The 15,471-nt window shown below is 31.5% G+C and overlaps 1 protein-coding gene across 26 annotated transcripts in view; it reads right to left on the bottom strand.

The window, feature by feature from the left end:
• Positions 1–1,223: 1,223 nt before the first annotated feature.
• Positions 1,224–15,471, bottom strand: part of shot (dystonin-like protein short stop) — a 173,119-nt gene continuing 158,871 nt past the window's right edge. For 6 of the 26 annotated variants that reach the window (XM_070649605.1, XM_070649598.1, XM_070649609.1 and 3 more), the window contains 7 exons: positions 13,422–13,597; positions 10,240–10,382; positions 10,059–10,165; positions 9,769–9,913; positions 9,500–9,562; positions 8,292–8,354; positions 1,224–1,713 (listed from right to left, as the gene is read on the bottom strand). In XM_070649605.1, the coding sequence (XP_070505706.1) occupies positions 1,581–1,713; positions 8,292–8,354; positions 9,500–9,562; positions 9,769–9,913; positions 10,059–10,165; positions 10,240–10,382; positions 13,422–13,597 (830 nt within the window). In that variant the 3' untranslated portion in view covers positions 1,224–1,580. The remainder of the gene's footprint in view (positions 1,714–8,291; positions 8,355–9,499; positions 9,563–9,768; positions 9,914–10,058; positions 10,166–10,239; positions 10,383–13,421; positions 13,598–15,471) is intronic. The other 20 variants (XM_070649618.1, XM_070649622.1, XM_070649601.1 and 17 more) reach the window with 4 other exon arrangements.

The raw sequence follows: 15,471 nt of genomic DNA, 5'->3' as shown, positions 1-15,471 counted from the left end.
AATAGATCGGCAATTTTTTTTAGAATTTTTTTGCTCAACTTCTTCAAAAAAGTAAAATTTTACGGATGGTAATTTTAAGTAGAAAAATTGGAGTTGATGGGTAGGTGGGGGAGGGGGTTGCAATTATATTGAACACAGTATATTCACTAAAATGGCATAATTTGAATACACTACACTAGTCATAAAACAGGATATTTATTTTTTAAAAAATTTTGAAAATTCAATTCTAAAAAAATCGTTAAAAATATTCACATACTGAATATATATATCTAGTCACTTCCGAAAAGTCCCTGCTTTAATTCTTCTTAAATGTTAATGAACCTAGTCTGTGATCGAAGTTTCTCTCTTTGTCCCTATTTAAAGCTATTCATGTAATTGTCTAGTTCAATTCTAACACTTGTTTTCAAAAAAATTCACTAACTAGTCTACTATATATAGTTGGTCACTCTATAGTGGTGACTATAAGTAGTTATAAGTAGAAAAATATGTATGAAGTCTGAATTATGAAGATTCTTTTGTGATGCTTGAAATTTTCAATGATTTTTGAGCATCTTGGAATTTATTTTTTGTCCCCTAAAACCCCACCCAATACCCATCAATCATTCTATGCCAATAAATTGAAGAAGTGAATTTTTTTATTTTTCAATATTAATTAATTTAATTACTTTATGTGTTTATACAAATTAAGCGGAAAAATACAATTGATTAAGATTAATTCTTGATTTAATTTTAGCGACTAAAAAACTTTTATTTTCATGCTTAATAACATTTTTCTCATCCTTTTTAATTGTTTTAAAAGCGACAAAAAAAATATATAAAAAAATTAGTTTTTCGATAACATTTTTTCATTCAATTTTTATTTATAATTGTGTTAAAAAACCTTTTATTTTCTTTCATGTATTCGGTAAAAATTCCCCTATTAGTCTTTTAGTAATTTATGTTTTTTTTTTGCTTCTTACGAGCTACAGTCGTTCCTTATCATCCCAAATTTTCTTGTGGTTTAAAGTCTCTCAATCAACAAGACAATTCACATGTAAGAGTATATGTAACATAAACATAAAAGGGAAAATATGAAGCATGTATGCTGATTGAGATCCTCAAAAGGATGATAAGGAACTTTCATCTCTTTTTCATCGTTCCATATTTTTTTGCGGACAAAAAATAAAAAAATATTTTGTAGAAAAAAAGCTTAAAAATTATGTAACAAAAAATACTTTCGTTCGATTTATTTTTATGTATTTTTCTTAGTCGGTTGATTGGTTTTTTGTTTGATTTATCTTAAAGTGGTTTTGACTTTTTATTTGTTTCTCATTTTTCATCATCATCATCATCGTCGTTCTTTTATTGCTGTATAATTTTTTTCTTTGTCTTCCTCAAATGGTCACATCTCAATGGAATTAAATGGTCCCCAGTCTTTGTCTGGTTTAATTCCTATAAAAGGCCACCATTAGTCAACACAAGCATAAATTTCACTCAGACTACATGCGTAAGCAGATTTCCATTTATACAGCAATTCAGATGATGACGAAAAATAATATTTTGTTAATAATTCTCAATTCTTAATATTGACGATGATATTCTTATAGTCGAAATGGTTCTCGTTTGTCCAACGGCGTTGTACCGCGCGATGAACGTCTGTCGTATTGTGGCTCAACGCTTCCTTTTCTCGGCGTCTGCATTCCTGATGGCGTTGAAGATCCACTCAAGTTTCGTCTGTATTATCAATTGGAAATAAAGGAAAAAAGAACAAAAAATTAGAAATTCAATAAGAAAAAAATTGAAAAACACACAAAAAAAAGAAAAAAGTTTATTAGTTTCTTCCTTTTTCTCTCAGACCCAAACAATAATAAAATAAATAAAAAAAGCACACAAACACACATGTGACAAATGGGGGTTCGTTCACTTATTACGTAATGGCTCTTATGGGGGTAGGGTGTCGAGATTTTGGTACGACTTAAAAGAATTAAATTATGAATTCATGGAGATTTTGTAAAGAGGTGGTGAGAGGTAAGGACAGGTGTGTAGCCAAAGGAGTCCATTGGGGGCACGGGCCAGCCTCCAGAAGTTGGAAAATCGTTTATTTTGTAACATTTTTTTCATTTTAAATTTTTTGCTGCCTTTTTTCAAAAAACGGCCGGGCCCCCCGAGTAAAGTTTTCTGACTACGCCCCCGTGTAAGGGTGTTTGAGGTGCTGTCTAAAAGTCAATTTCTCACGTTACGTAACAAGTGAAAATCCCCAAAAGATATTTATTTATTTTTTTTTTTTTTTGTTGATGTGAAGTTTACGTATATTTTTTGTTGGATGTTGATAAACAGGTTCTATGTATTGATATTGAAGTGAAAAAAGTTTGGAAATTTTAAAGGGGTGGGGAACTGACGATGATGTCCTTAAAATCAATTATATTATCAATTTTGAACGGTCAGTTACCTGACTAGACACTTGTATTGTTAAAAAAATTATTAATTCAAGTTGACTTCAAAATCATCGATAGTTCCACACCCAAAATATCTATATCTACATCAGTGGTGGTCAACCTGTGTGTTGCGACACACTAGTGTGTCTGCAAATTTTTTCGGAATTTCCACAAACCTTGGTTTCGGTTGTGGCTTATTATCAAGTGTACCGTCAAAAATAAAAGGTTGCCCACCACTGATCTACATGTACATAATAGAATACAAAACTTTGGCAAATAAACATCACAAAAAACTTTTTTAAAAAAAGAAGCAAATAGCAAAATGAGGTACAGAAAAAAAAGATGAAATTCAATCATGAATGGCATAAATAACAAAACACAAAATTCCAAACTAGACATAGATACACACACACATTTGTATAGCAAAGAAGGAAAATTGTCTGACGATGAGTGTCTCTTAAGAATCATTTCCATCTCATTGCTATTGTGTGTAGGTTTTCTTTACAAAACATTCAAAAAAAAAATATTGTTGAGTTAAAATGAAATTGTTTGTGGGGTAAAATGTCAATGAACTGAAGATGTAGGCTAAAATTGTAATTGATTCTAAGAAATTTATTTTATTGGAGTTAAATGTTGTTGGATTGTTGTGATACAGGTAATGATTTTTCAGGTATATAACATGATACAGTCAATGCTCTCAGTGTGTTTTGGTTGTGGATATATTTTCATTAACGTGAGACAGCTCAAAAGTGTGTTTGATGCTTAATTCAACTTAAGATTTCTATTTTATTTGGAATTTTCCGAACAGCATGATGCAGAAAATTTCATTTTTCGATGCAATAATGGAACGAAATCAGCAGTCGCATACGAATTGCGTCAGCCCTTCGACAGAGCCATTTCTTGTTCAGCTTCGGAAGCTCATGAATTTACATAATCTATTTAATTTTTAGGCTTTAAATCTAATTCTATAAGATCGTGTTTATGCCCGAAAAACTCTTAGACTAATTCTGACTACAGGGCTGATGATTGAGAATTGGATATTGTTAGGCAAAAGTTAGCTTTAGAAGCCATCTGAGGAAACCCATGGATCAAATGTCAACTGTTCATCGTCCTGAGGTATTCGTTGATAACCAAGTTATGTGCCGGATACTAAAATTCCGAACCTTGCTTTTAAGATCTAAGTCCCTAATCAGACTAAAAATGGCATATTTAACTTCAAAACCGACAATTTCCGGAATAAACTTGAACAAAGGAAGCTAAACAGAACTGGATTTAACTTAAGAAATTCCAAGAAAAAGCACTTAATGCTCTCCCACTTCCCCAAAACCCATCAAAAGCTCTTCTCCATCCACATGTCACATTTTCCTTTTTAAATATTTTCCAAGAATTTTAAGCATCAAATCCTTTAACATCCTCATAAAGTATGTAAAAAATAAATAAATGATACATTCAAAAGGCATTACATTCTTAAGATTTTTTTCTTGTGATTTTATGCTTCGAAGCATTTCCATCTCATCCTGTAGAACTGACAAGCTTATTTGCTCACTTTTGTGTTTTCCCCAAAAAAAAATCTCTTTTTTTAAATATTTTATTACATTTTAGGGGCTTTTTTGAGTGAATAACTCGAAGCGTTAAGTGAGTCTTAATGGTCGGAGTTCTTGGAAAAGTTTATCAATTGAAAATTTTTATGAAATTTCTGTAATTGAGCTTGGAAAATGTAACTTTTGATGAAAGTCAAATTAGCTTCTTTTCTATCCCAATAAGCACATTCAGCTACAATTCAACTTCCTAATTTATTCAACATTCAGTTCAATTCCATTTAAATTTTGCAATCAAAAATATGATTTTTAACTTATGACTGCATATGTCATAAGTAATTGACTATCTCTAAGAATGATTTTAAAAAATCGTAGAAAATAAGCATATTCCAATGAGAATGAAGGCACACATCATTTTGCACATGAGATGTAATCAATTGAATTTCATAAGCACATACAACTCACAACGAATAAATTGATCAATGAATTTTCTTTTTTTCTCCACATATGCACTTATTCACAATGCTTTTTTCAATTTTTGCTTGTTAAATTCTCCATTCAAGTGGAACTGCTTTTTTTTCTAAAAAAATTCAATCAGACGAAAAAAAATATTTTCTTCTTTTCATGATTTTGAATTGAGTGCAATGTGCATTTTTGATGATTTGAGTATTGTTAGCTAGTTGGAGACTCTATGGGTAATTTGGTATAAGCTAGGAAAGCACAAGTGGTGAAAATGCAGCATCAGGTCATAATTAGACTGATATAAAGCGGAATTTGGCATGAAATGGCATCAAATAAGCAAGAAGATACCTGAAGGGCGTAACCAAGTGAGGGGAATTGACCAAAATACACTGTTGGACCCAGGGATATGCTCTTTCACCAGGCTCAGGGTACGTGCATACCGTATTAGCAGAAAGACGAGAAGTAGACATGATAGCTCCTTAACATCTGATTTAAGCCCATTTTTATAGCAAAAAATACCACATGAAGGTCATTATGCAGCTCGGACGTGTCCCTTTCGAGGTATAAATTTCTAACTCTTTAGCAGAATAGAGCTCCGAACCTGAACACCCTGAATCCTCACAAAACAAAAATTTTCTCTAGCTTCCACACCTAGTTTCAATCTATATCAACCATTATCGAACAACATAGAATGAATTCAACTCAGCTTTTCATTTTTCATCAAATCCCTATACTGAAGCTATTTATCGAATCTTATCTTAATTGTTTTAGCTTTCACAGACGCAGTTCTTCATACAATAACATAAAAAAATTTTTACCCTCGTGTATGCACAAAAAATTGGAAGGAATGAACTTTTTATGACATTTTGGTCGGGAATGATGTGAAATTTTTAATTGCAATGGCAATAATTGTGATTAAATTTCAGCATTTTTTGGATGTTAAAGATCTTTTCAGACATAAAGACTTTTCTCACAAAGTCATGACTCATGACTAAGTATCATAATTTATTCATCTCGACGAAAAAAATGAATTCGATTAGGAAAATGTTTGATGAGGGTCTTCGATTTGCTGCTTTGAAATATATATACATTTTTTATTATTATAGTCATTTTGCAGCACAAAAAAAAATTGGAATCCTAAAGGAAAGCCATCAAGGCCAAAATGAAATTTCTGGTAAGGGATTTTTGATTTATGGACGTTAAATTTGACCTTCGTGAGAACTTTTTTTTATTGAAATTTATTTTAATGGACCTTAAAGTTGAAGGTGGAAGGTAAATGATGATGAAGATTTTTTTTTTTTTTTGGAGGTGATGTGGGGTGAAAAAAGTTTTGGAAGGTTCTAAATTTTATTTTATGATTTTCTTTTTTTGTTGAGATTTATGGGAAGAATTTTCAAGGAAATGTTGAAAATTTTTGGATTTTTTAAATTGAGTTGGTGAATTTTGGAACTTTAGGGAGTAGCTCAAGACGGTGAACTGTATTTCTTGCCTTTAAAATGGGACAAAATGAGCCCTCACATTGCCATCAAGACAACTTCGCGTCAAATCGCTAAAACAGTGACTTAGCGATGCTCTAGCACCCAAGGAGTGCTGTTCGGGATATAAAGGATAAAGTTATATTCAGGTTAACTAGAAGAAGTAGCTATTATGCAGGAATACGTACAGAAATCTGTTTAATCGATGTATTTCCATCCTACGATTCCCAATTGACCAATATGACAAATAATTGTCTGAATTTTACTTGAGAAGTGCAGCTCCGACTAATTCTACACGAATTTTGTTAGGAACGGGAGCCAAAATGAACAAAAGTACCTTAAAACTAGTCAACAACTTGACATTAACTTGTCATCATCTAGTTTTAACCTATTTTTGAACACACAACGTTGACTTGATTGGATTGGACATTGAGCTCAATAATTTAGGTTCATAGCTCAATTTAAAGCATATTAGTCATTTGGACAGTCCCTAATTTTCACAATATTTCCTTTACGACGCACAATACCCATTCCCTCAACTCTAATTCCTTCCCAACTTCCATCACTCAACAAAACCCTCCAAATAGCCTTGAATGAGAATTCAACACCACATCAAAAGCTCCTTTTTAAGCTTTCATCCAAGAAATTGATCGCCCCTTTAAAATTAATTGTCACTCTTCACAATCAAAATGAAAAAACTCAACCACAATGGCTGAGAGCATGAAAATAAATTCAATTTATTTTTTTTTTTTAATTAAATAAAACTTAAGCTTCTTCTTGCTTCTCTTCTCTTGTTTTTTCATCCTATTCATTCAGTTTTATATACATCACATATAAAGCGAAGCGAGAAAGCACAGAAGAAAGGAACTTTTTTTTTATATTCTCTATCATCATTCTATGAAATAAACAAGATGAATTGGCGTTAACATCAACAACAATATAAATTGTAAGGATGAGGATGAAGAAAGATGATAAATGGACATTCATGTAGTGAGATTGGCGAATGAAAAGAGACAGAGAGTCAATTGTTGTTGGTGTTTGAATCGCCAGTTCAACAGAATCTATAGGAATGGGGTGCAAGGAGCTGAAGAATAAAAAATATAGAAAAAAAAATAACTTTCCAATGCTTTTGTTAAAAAGTGCCTACGGTATTGATGCTAGAATGAACTTTTTTCTGCTGGGGTAGCTGGTTTTGTAAAGGAAAATGCAGGATGTATGGATTGAGGGATTTTTGAGTTGATTATTTTGAGGAATTCTCTAATATTTGGACTATTCCCTATCAGCAGAACTCAAAGTCGAGTTGGCTGACGTCGAGGTCGATTTCGAGCCTTCCTAAACAGACAAGGAGCTTCTCTAACAGCCACTACGGTACCTAAAAGCTGTCTCATTGCCTGTTCAAGATTATGAGTCAGTAGCTTAAACTGGTATTGTCCTGATTTTCAAAACCCCCAAATTGCTTAGTTCCAAAAGCTTCCAGCTGGACAATGCAACCTTTCATGTCCGATTCCCACTCAATACAGTCAATTAAAAGTCATAATTAATCCTTAGAGCCTCCACAGCTCTAAATAAACCTGATATTATCACCCATTCATATTCAAAATATGAAAATACGAGCTTAGGGATGACTCAAACACATAACATAACATTAACCAAATTCCCATGTCAAAATCCTCAATCTATACTATCCACTAAGCACAAATAAGAGCCATTGTATTGAACTAAAACCACCAACAGTTTTGTTATACTGATAACAGTGAAAGTAGAGCAAGGAACAGGCCCGCTTTATCACAATGAATTGACTATTGGTCAATTCACACATATACACATAGATAGATATTGTTCCTTTCCCCAGCATATGCTGCATGGAGCTAGAAAAAAAAACTTAATTTTCATTGAATGGTAAATTGAATTGAATGGCGATGACGATAACAATAGTTTAGCGAATATAGTATGAAAGAAAAAAGGCAAAAAAAGCAGGAATAACGTCATATGTGAGTAGCTTCTGTACTGTCATCATCGATGATGCCAGAATGGCTTTTGTGAATTTGTGAATTGTGGATGATAAAAGAAATAACAGCAAATGACAAAAAAAAGGCTTCATATGGAAATGAAAATATTTTCACAATAAACGGGGTAGTGGATTATGTCCAGAAATATGTTCATTGTACACACTGAGAATGACTGTATGCATGTATATAATGTTGTGTATTGTATATGGATTTTTCACACCTGATTTTTATTTCAATGCGCATTTCTACTACAAATTCACTATGAGAATGAATGAAAAAACAAAAAAATAATAAAGGAATTGGATATCCAATTTCTACATAAAAAAATGGCACAAAACATTTAAAACAATAAGTTTTGAAAGAAAAAATATCAATTGTTTTTCAGTTCTTTACCCGGCAGCTGATGATGAGTTGGAGAGATTTGAATGTTGTCTTACTGGTATCTTAGATGGACGACTATATACAAAACAAATGCATACATAGTTTCACGTCAGATCAATATTATTGCCATGTATAGAAAAATACATACATGAAGAATTTTTTTATTTATAGTAAAAAAAATAGAAAAGAAAGAATAAAAAATTGAGGATGAAAATACATTTTTGGTTCATCTTTGAAAAAAGGGGTGGGGGAAATAAATAGCAGTTTTAGGTCATCACAATGACAACTTTGGGAAAGGATTATTCTTCGTTTTTTATGCGAACCTTTTCAATTTATTTTTCTGATCTCTTTTTTGAGACTTTTTTTTTATGACAAGTTTGGTCATTAAAATTGGAAGATCAAATTGATTAGAATTTCGAGTTTAGAATTATAAATTTGTGCTCAATTTGAAGAGCTTGATTGAATTTTGTAAGGGTTAGAATTAGAAATTCTCACAGCAAGCTTAGAGATTAATTGGTTTTATTTTGGTAGGGGAGATGGAGCTTTGTGGATGAATTTGTAGAATTTAGAACTAACTTTTGAAAGTTAAGATTTATTTTTTTTTAATAAAATTGAAATTTAAAAAGTCTAACTTAAAAAATTTAAATTTAAATAAAATCTTCAATTAGCATTTCAGAATTTTAAAATTCAACTAAAATTTAAAAACTTGATTTTAAAAATTGAAATTCAGTTTTAAAAACTTTAAATTTCAATTTAAAACTTCAAATTTCAATTTAAAAACTTTAAATTTCAATGTAAAAACTTTAAATTTTAATTCAAAAACTTTAAATTTCAATTCAAAAAGTTCAAATTTCAATTTAAAAATTCAAAATTCAATTTAAAAACATTAAATTTCAATATCAAAAATTTAAATCTCAGTTTAAAAACTTTAAATTCAAATTTCAAAAATAAGTTCCAATCAAAAACATTAAATTTCAATTTAAAAACTTTAAATTTCAATTTAAAAACTTTAAATTTCATTTAAAAAATTTAAATTTCAAGTTAAAAATTTTAAATTTCAATTCAATTTGAAAATTTTTAATATAAAAAATTTAAACTTCGTTCTCAGAAATTTCAAAAAATTCCATCAATTATTCCACGTAAAGCCACACCCCACCCTCATCTCATTATTAGTATCAAATCAACATTAATAATTATTAATCTTGTTAGCAATACGTTACCTAGGTGTCGGTAGTCCTGATAATGTCGGTATACTCGATGATCGACTCATGCCGTTTCCGTTCCTTTAGTTGTTTAGTTTAACAAAAAGTTATGGATTAATTTGTGATGAGATGAAAAATAGAAAGTTTTTGTTGTTATTTGAATTTTAATGTTAATCGAATTTAGTCAAGAAAAATTTTTATTCAATCAACCAAAAAGGAGGAAAATTTGTCATTTGTGGAATGGAAAGGATGCAAATAAAAAACATCACAAAAAACAATTTATTTACCTTGTGGGTGCAGGACTAGCTGATCCAGATGGCGTATGAGTTGTACCATTTGATTTAATAGCAGAACCAACAGATAATCTAGCAGGTCTAGCTGGTGTTGAGGTGATAACTCTTCGTGTTGGAATCCTTGTCGGTGTTCCATCATCTGTTATTTGTGTACGACGAATTGTAGAATGGGGGGAAGAAGAAAGGGAAGAATTAGATGATGACGATGATGATGATTGATGATTGATGGATGAATAGACGTAGGAGGATAGATTGAGGAAAGAAAATTTATTTTTTAAATTTACCGTTGCTATTTAGTGAGAGGTTTGAGCCATGTCTTGAGCCGCTTCGGCTCAATGGTCGGGAATTGGGTTTTGAGTTGCCTCGTGAGCCGCCTGGTGTGATTCCGGTTCTGTTGAATTGAATATAATTTAATTTTCAATTTAACAATCCATGTCTTAATTATGAATGGCATCAGAAACTCACCTCAAACCGACAGACGACTTTCTAGGTGTATATCCACGAGAGCTTCCGCCTTCATTATCGCTCAAAGAATCAGGCGTCGATGCTGACAATGATGATCTGGATGGACGTGACATAGCCATAGATCTTGATGAACGTTCACGTACCTAACGAAGTTTTTCATTTAAAAAGGAACAAATACGAGGAAAAACACAGAACATGACAGAAAAAGAAGAAGAAATAAAAAAAATTAATTAAAAAATTTTTCCATTTGTGATGAAAAAAAAGGAATTGAATCAACGTAAAAGGCGTTAGAATTCAACAGGGGAGATTAAAACTTTTTACGAGATTAACGCGAAGAAGAAGTAAGGAATTAAAGAAAAAAGTTCAAAGCGAAAATTGACACTGACATCACTTGCATTATTAGTAACAAAGTTTAAATGGAAGGCAAACGAGGAAAAAGCATTAAATGAGATATTAATTTATCACTTATCACTTCTCCTTGCTCACTTAATTTAAACATTGCATGTTGCTACTAGTCTGAAGTATGTAAAGGTATTGACTGATGAAGTGCTTAAAAGTTGACTGTAATTTAGGATTTGCATGATAAAGTTTAGGTGTATTAATTACAGGAGTTTGTAACTAAACTGGGTAATTATTGCTTTTATGCTTATCATGTTGAGGTTGTTTATGAATTGTCGCAATCTGAAGAAGCATTTGATCTATGGGAGTGCAGTCGTAAATGGATTAAATACGGCACTTTGCCAAATAGTTGAATAACTCCCAATTGTTCAGTGGTAGGAGGATGTGAACGAAAATCTCATGACGTGGGTTCAAATCCCATTCAAGATTCTTTATTCGGAATTATTAGATTTATGCTTCAAAAGGACAATATGAGGTCAAATCGACTGAAACATTCTCCAACAGACAATGAGAACATGATGACATCACAGCTCCATGTGATAAGCATTTGACTGTCTGTAAGGGACTTCCTCAGAATCTAAGATCTCCCCCTTCAGCACACCAACTAAATCCTCACTTTTATTACAGAATTTTACAACAATAATTCCATTTTAATCATCAATTACCATGCTAATGAGACAACAACTACTTCAGCATGATAATGACAATAATCCTCATCCAAAATGAGCATTTAATTGATGTTGAAACTACATCAAAACTCTCAGTCTCAACTTTTAAATCCATGAAAATTAAACATTTAATCCATAAGCTATTAAACTTCATTAAATGAAATCCTAGAAATGATTTTCATCATACTTTCTTTTGTATACAGTCTCACATCCCATTAAACTTTTATCATTCCTTATTCCTTCTTCTTTTTGAGTTAACAATTCTCGTAAACTAATCTCAACTTAATCCTAAGAATTTCTTTAAAATGTAAAAAATAAGAAATAAAATAAAAAATTAAATCTCGTGTAATTAGAGACAATTTTTCTCTCCAGCGCAAGGCTTGATGATAAATACACAAATTTGAAGATTATGGATACACTTTTATTCTTTTTAAATGGTTCGTGTCCTTCGTAGAAGAGCGGAAAAAACACAGCAAAAACGGAGAACATGTAACAAAATTCATTACAAGTGTAAGGAGAAGAAGAGCTCGAATTTTGTGGACAAATTGTAAGACAGACAAAAAAAAAACACATCAATTTACTCTTTACTTCCATTAACCATGAATCCTCCTTTCATTCGATAGCCATTTATATGCGAAATTTTCATTTCGTTTTTTTTTGTGCTTTTCGATCCTTCAATTTCCTCTTTTTTTTCATCTCATCTTTTTGCCTCCGATGAGAGAAGGGAATTACGACCAATCGATGATGAAATGAAACATAAATCTTGGAGATGAACAAACTTTTTTTTTCTCCAAGTGGTTCTGTGTGGTTGTTGTTTTTTTTTTATTTCTTCTTATATCCACAACAACACAAAGTTATACATCAAAATAAATAAGTACAATAAATATAGACAGAGAGGAATAAATGGATGGATGGATGGATAGATATTATATAGATAGATGTACACTATATCCTGATATACACTTCCATATTGATAAATATAAATTTTATGTGTTGCTAGGTTGGGTAACTAACGGGTTTTGGAGAACTAAGGGTTTTGGTTGATTAATATGTGTACCCTACACAGAATATCGAATATTGGAGGAGATGATCAACTAGAATTTAGAACAGTTAAGTAGATTTTTGAGGTTTCATGCAGTTCTGATGTTGTATTTAGTCGGTTTTGGTGCAAATTTTTGAGTTTTATTAGAAAATTGAAAGATACATCAAATTACTAACTTCTTGGCATATTTAAACTTATGCTTGCAACAAATTACACGAAAATCTATATATTAATGAAGTATTTATTCCAAAAAATTAAATACGTCTTAAATCACAGCCTCAAATTATTGAATTACAAGAGTTTGGCTAATAATGTTTTAAAATGTAATCATTAATGTAGAATACATCAACAAATGACTTTCTTGAGCCGTTCACCGTAGTCATTAAGGCATCACTTAGTCGCCAAGTTAACGAAAAGACGCGACATTGCCCTGATGGGGCCATGAGGAAGCTTTTACGATTTCTTGATTGACGATTGACGTGACTGGGAAATAATAAATACCTTCTCATAACGCCTGTTTTTGGCTTATATTTGCGACAAAATTTAAAATTTGCCGAACTTTTGGGATTACTTTAGGCATTTAATCAGTAAAGTCGAAGAAACTTCATTGAAAATTACATGTTCTGTTAACATGAACTCCCAAAAAATTGACAGAATATACCGAAATTTACCTTAAAAATCGACTAAAATCATATGTAACTTCATTAAAACCTCATAATCTAAAAAAATAGCTCAAAAAATCTTCACATAAGCGGCACACAAGGAGAAATCATAAGGTATAGTATCACACCCTAAACACACATTCCTTGACACATCCTCAAAGTCGTACTATACACTTTATTTCATTTTTATAGAATAAAACGAAAATAAGAATTGAAAAAACTTACTCAAGTTGAAAAGAAAAGAAAAAAATTATAAAAGAAAAATCGGAAATAAAATTTATTGGCATGAAGACAACAGCAACAGCAGCAACAAAACAAGAAACAAGAAGAAAAATTTCCGTCGATTTCTTTCTTTTCTGTTCCTTTATATATTATTTTTTTCTCTTTTTTTTTGTGTATATAATAACTTACCCAATGCGTCGATGGATGACAATGTGGTGCATGGGGACTCAATGGCGTCGATCGACTGCCACCGCGTATAAAAGCAGTGCCATATGATGTAACGTGTAATGGATATGTGCATGGTAAGTCACCTTGTGCACGTAATTGCTCAAATATCGGCATTAATTCAGCAAGATGTTCTTCGGCTACATTTTTTCAATAATTTTTTTTATTTCCCATCACATAACACAATATTTTGTGTGATTTAAGAAGAGATGGATATAAAGTGAGCAAGATAGACCGATTGTGGATGGAAATAAAAAGAAGATAGAATTGTTTAATTTAAGATACAAAATTATATTCATTGAAAGCCCCATCGAAAAGACGAATGGATCATTTAATCGAACAACAGCCATATTATTTATCGTTTTAGGGCTGAACGAACTGAGCTTATTTCAGTTTATTAACAAACTTTTTCATTCTCTTGTGATGGATTTTTATTATTTTTTATATTTCGTTTGATTAATTTTCACAAAAAAAAATTATTTATTTTAGTCTTTAACGCATTACAGACATAGCAACAACAAAAACGCATTAAGAAATGACTACATGGCATCACAACATCATTGGGATGAATATGGTAAGTTATTTGTTATCAAAGTGTCAAGAGCCTTTTAATATATTTGTATATGTTGCCACACATTCTCGCAAATCATTATGTATGTACACGCATAATGTGCCGAGTGAAGCATGAGGCTTGTTGGATTGTGGACATGATGGGTAAATATTGAGGAGATGCGGTTGGATATTAATCATGATTTACTGTAATATTGTCAGGGGTGTCATGATGAGCGAGTGTGGTTGATTTTTGAATGAGTTTTTTAGAGTGTTCCTGTACAGGCACTGACAATACTAATATGAATCTCAATGGTACTCAACTAGTCACGCAACTCATAAAACTCAGTCATTGACCCCAAAGCATCTTAAGCTGATCGGTATATTCAAAATATCCCAGAATTAGCACTATGGCATGTATATTATAACCTCAAATTCCAATAGTCTCAACAGTCCAACATCTCATCACTCGGTCCAACACATAACAAAAATGAAAGATATAGGAAATCTCATTTAAGGATCATGAATATCTGTTGGGATATCAAGTATATATGTGAAGAATTTATATCCCATGATGTTGATGATAATGACGATGAGAAGTTTAATCCTTATGAGGATTAAATTGTCCACAATTCTCTTTTTTTTTCACTTCTCATTCTTATCATCATCATCATCACATTCACAAGCGCATACAGAAAAACATTTTCTTATTGTTGTTGGAACTGGACATGAGACTGTGTAGGAATGAATATCACAACATGATACAATGAACATCAAAATATAAAAATTTCTAAATGAAAAATGATATTTAACAGATATATAATGTAGCAGTCGTACACACAAATATATATATAAAAGATTCCATGCAGCAGAACAAAAAACCACGGGAAAAATAGGAACAGAGAGACAAAATTTCATGACAAAAGAGGCAAAAAAGAGAAGAAAAGAAAAAAAAAATTTCGCCATCATAAAAGCGGAAAAAGCTTTTTTTTTCATCTCTTCTTTATATCCACTATTCATGAAAACTCTCGTGATGGTCGCCGTCGTTTTCATTTCATATGCAGCCAACCAAAAAACAAAACAAAAAAACGGCACAACAAAAAAAAAATTGTTTAAAAAGCAAACGCAAAAACCAGAAAAATGCATAAACCAAATGTGTGCAAGGAAAATAACACAAAAAAAAATATAAATAAATTCAAATTCATTCCAATTTGCACAGAAAACAAAAATAAATGAACACAAAGTCTACCGCACCTTACCTTTTTTATGCTTATTCACAGCATTATATTTTTTTTTTCTACGATATCAAGGTGTGGAAATTTAGGTGTTGAATAGGATTTGATGGATTTTTTGTTTGGGAACTATTGTCTGAAAGGCACACGGTGTAGAAATTGTCAAGAATCTGGCACCAGGCTAGATTCAATGTAATCAGGCCTTAAGTCAGAGTGAGTTCGACTTAGAGCCG

Source organism: Chironomus tepperi, unplaced genomic scaffold (assembly GCF_022539635.2).
Source record: "Chironomus tepperi strain 1889 unplaced genomic scaffold, CSIRO-AGI_Ctep_v1 contig_427, whole genome shotgun sequence".
Taxonomy (NCBI): Eukaryota; Metazoa; Arthropoda; class Insecta; order Diptera; family Chironomidae; genus Chironomus; species Chironomus tepperi.
The sequence above is the reverse complement of the archived record's forward strand: the minus strand, read 5'-3'. Positions and strand labels throughout refer to the sequence as shown.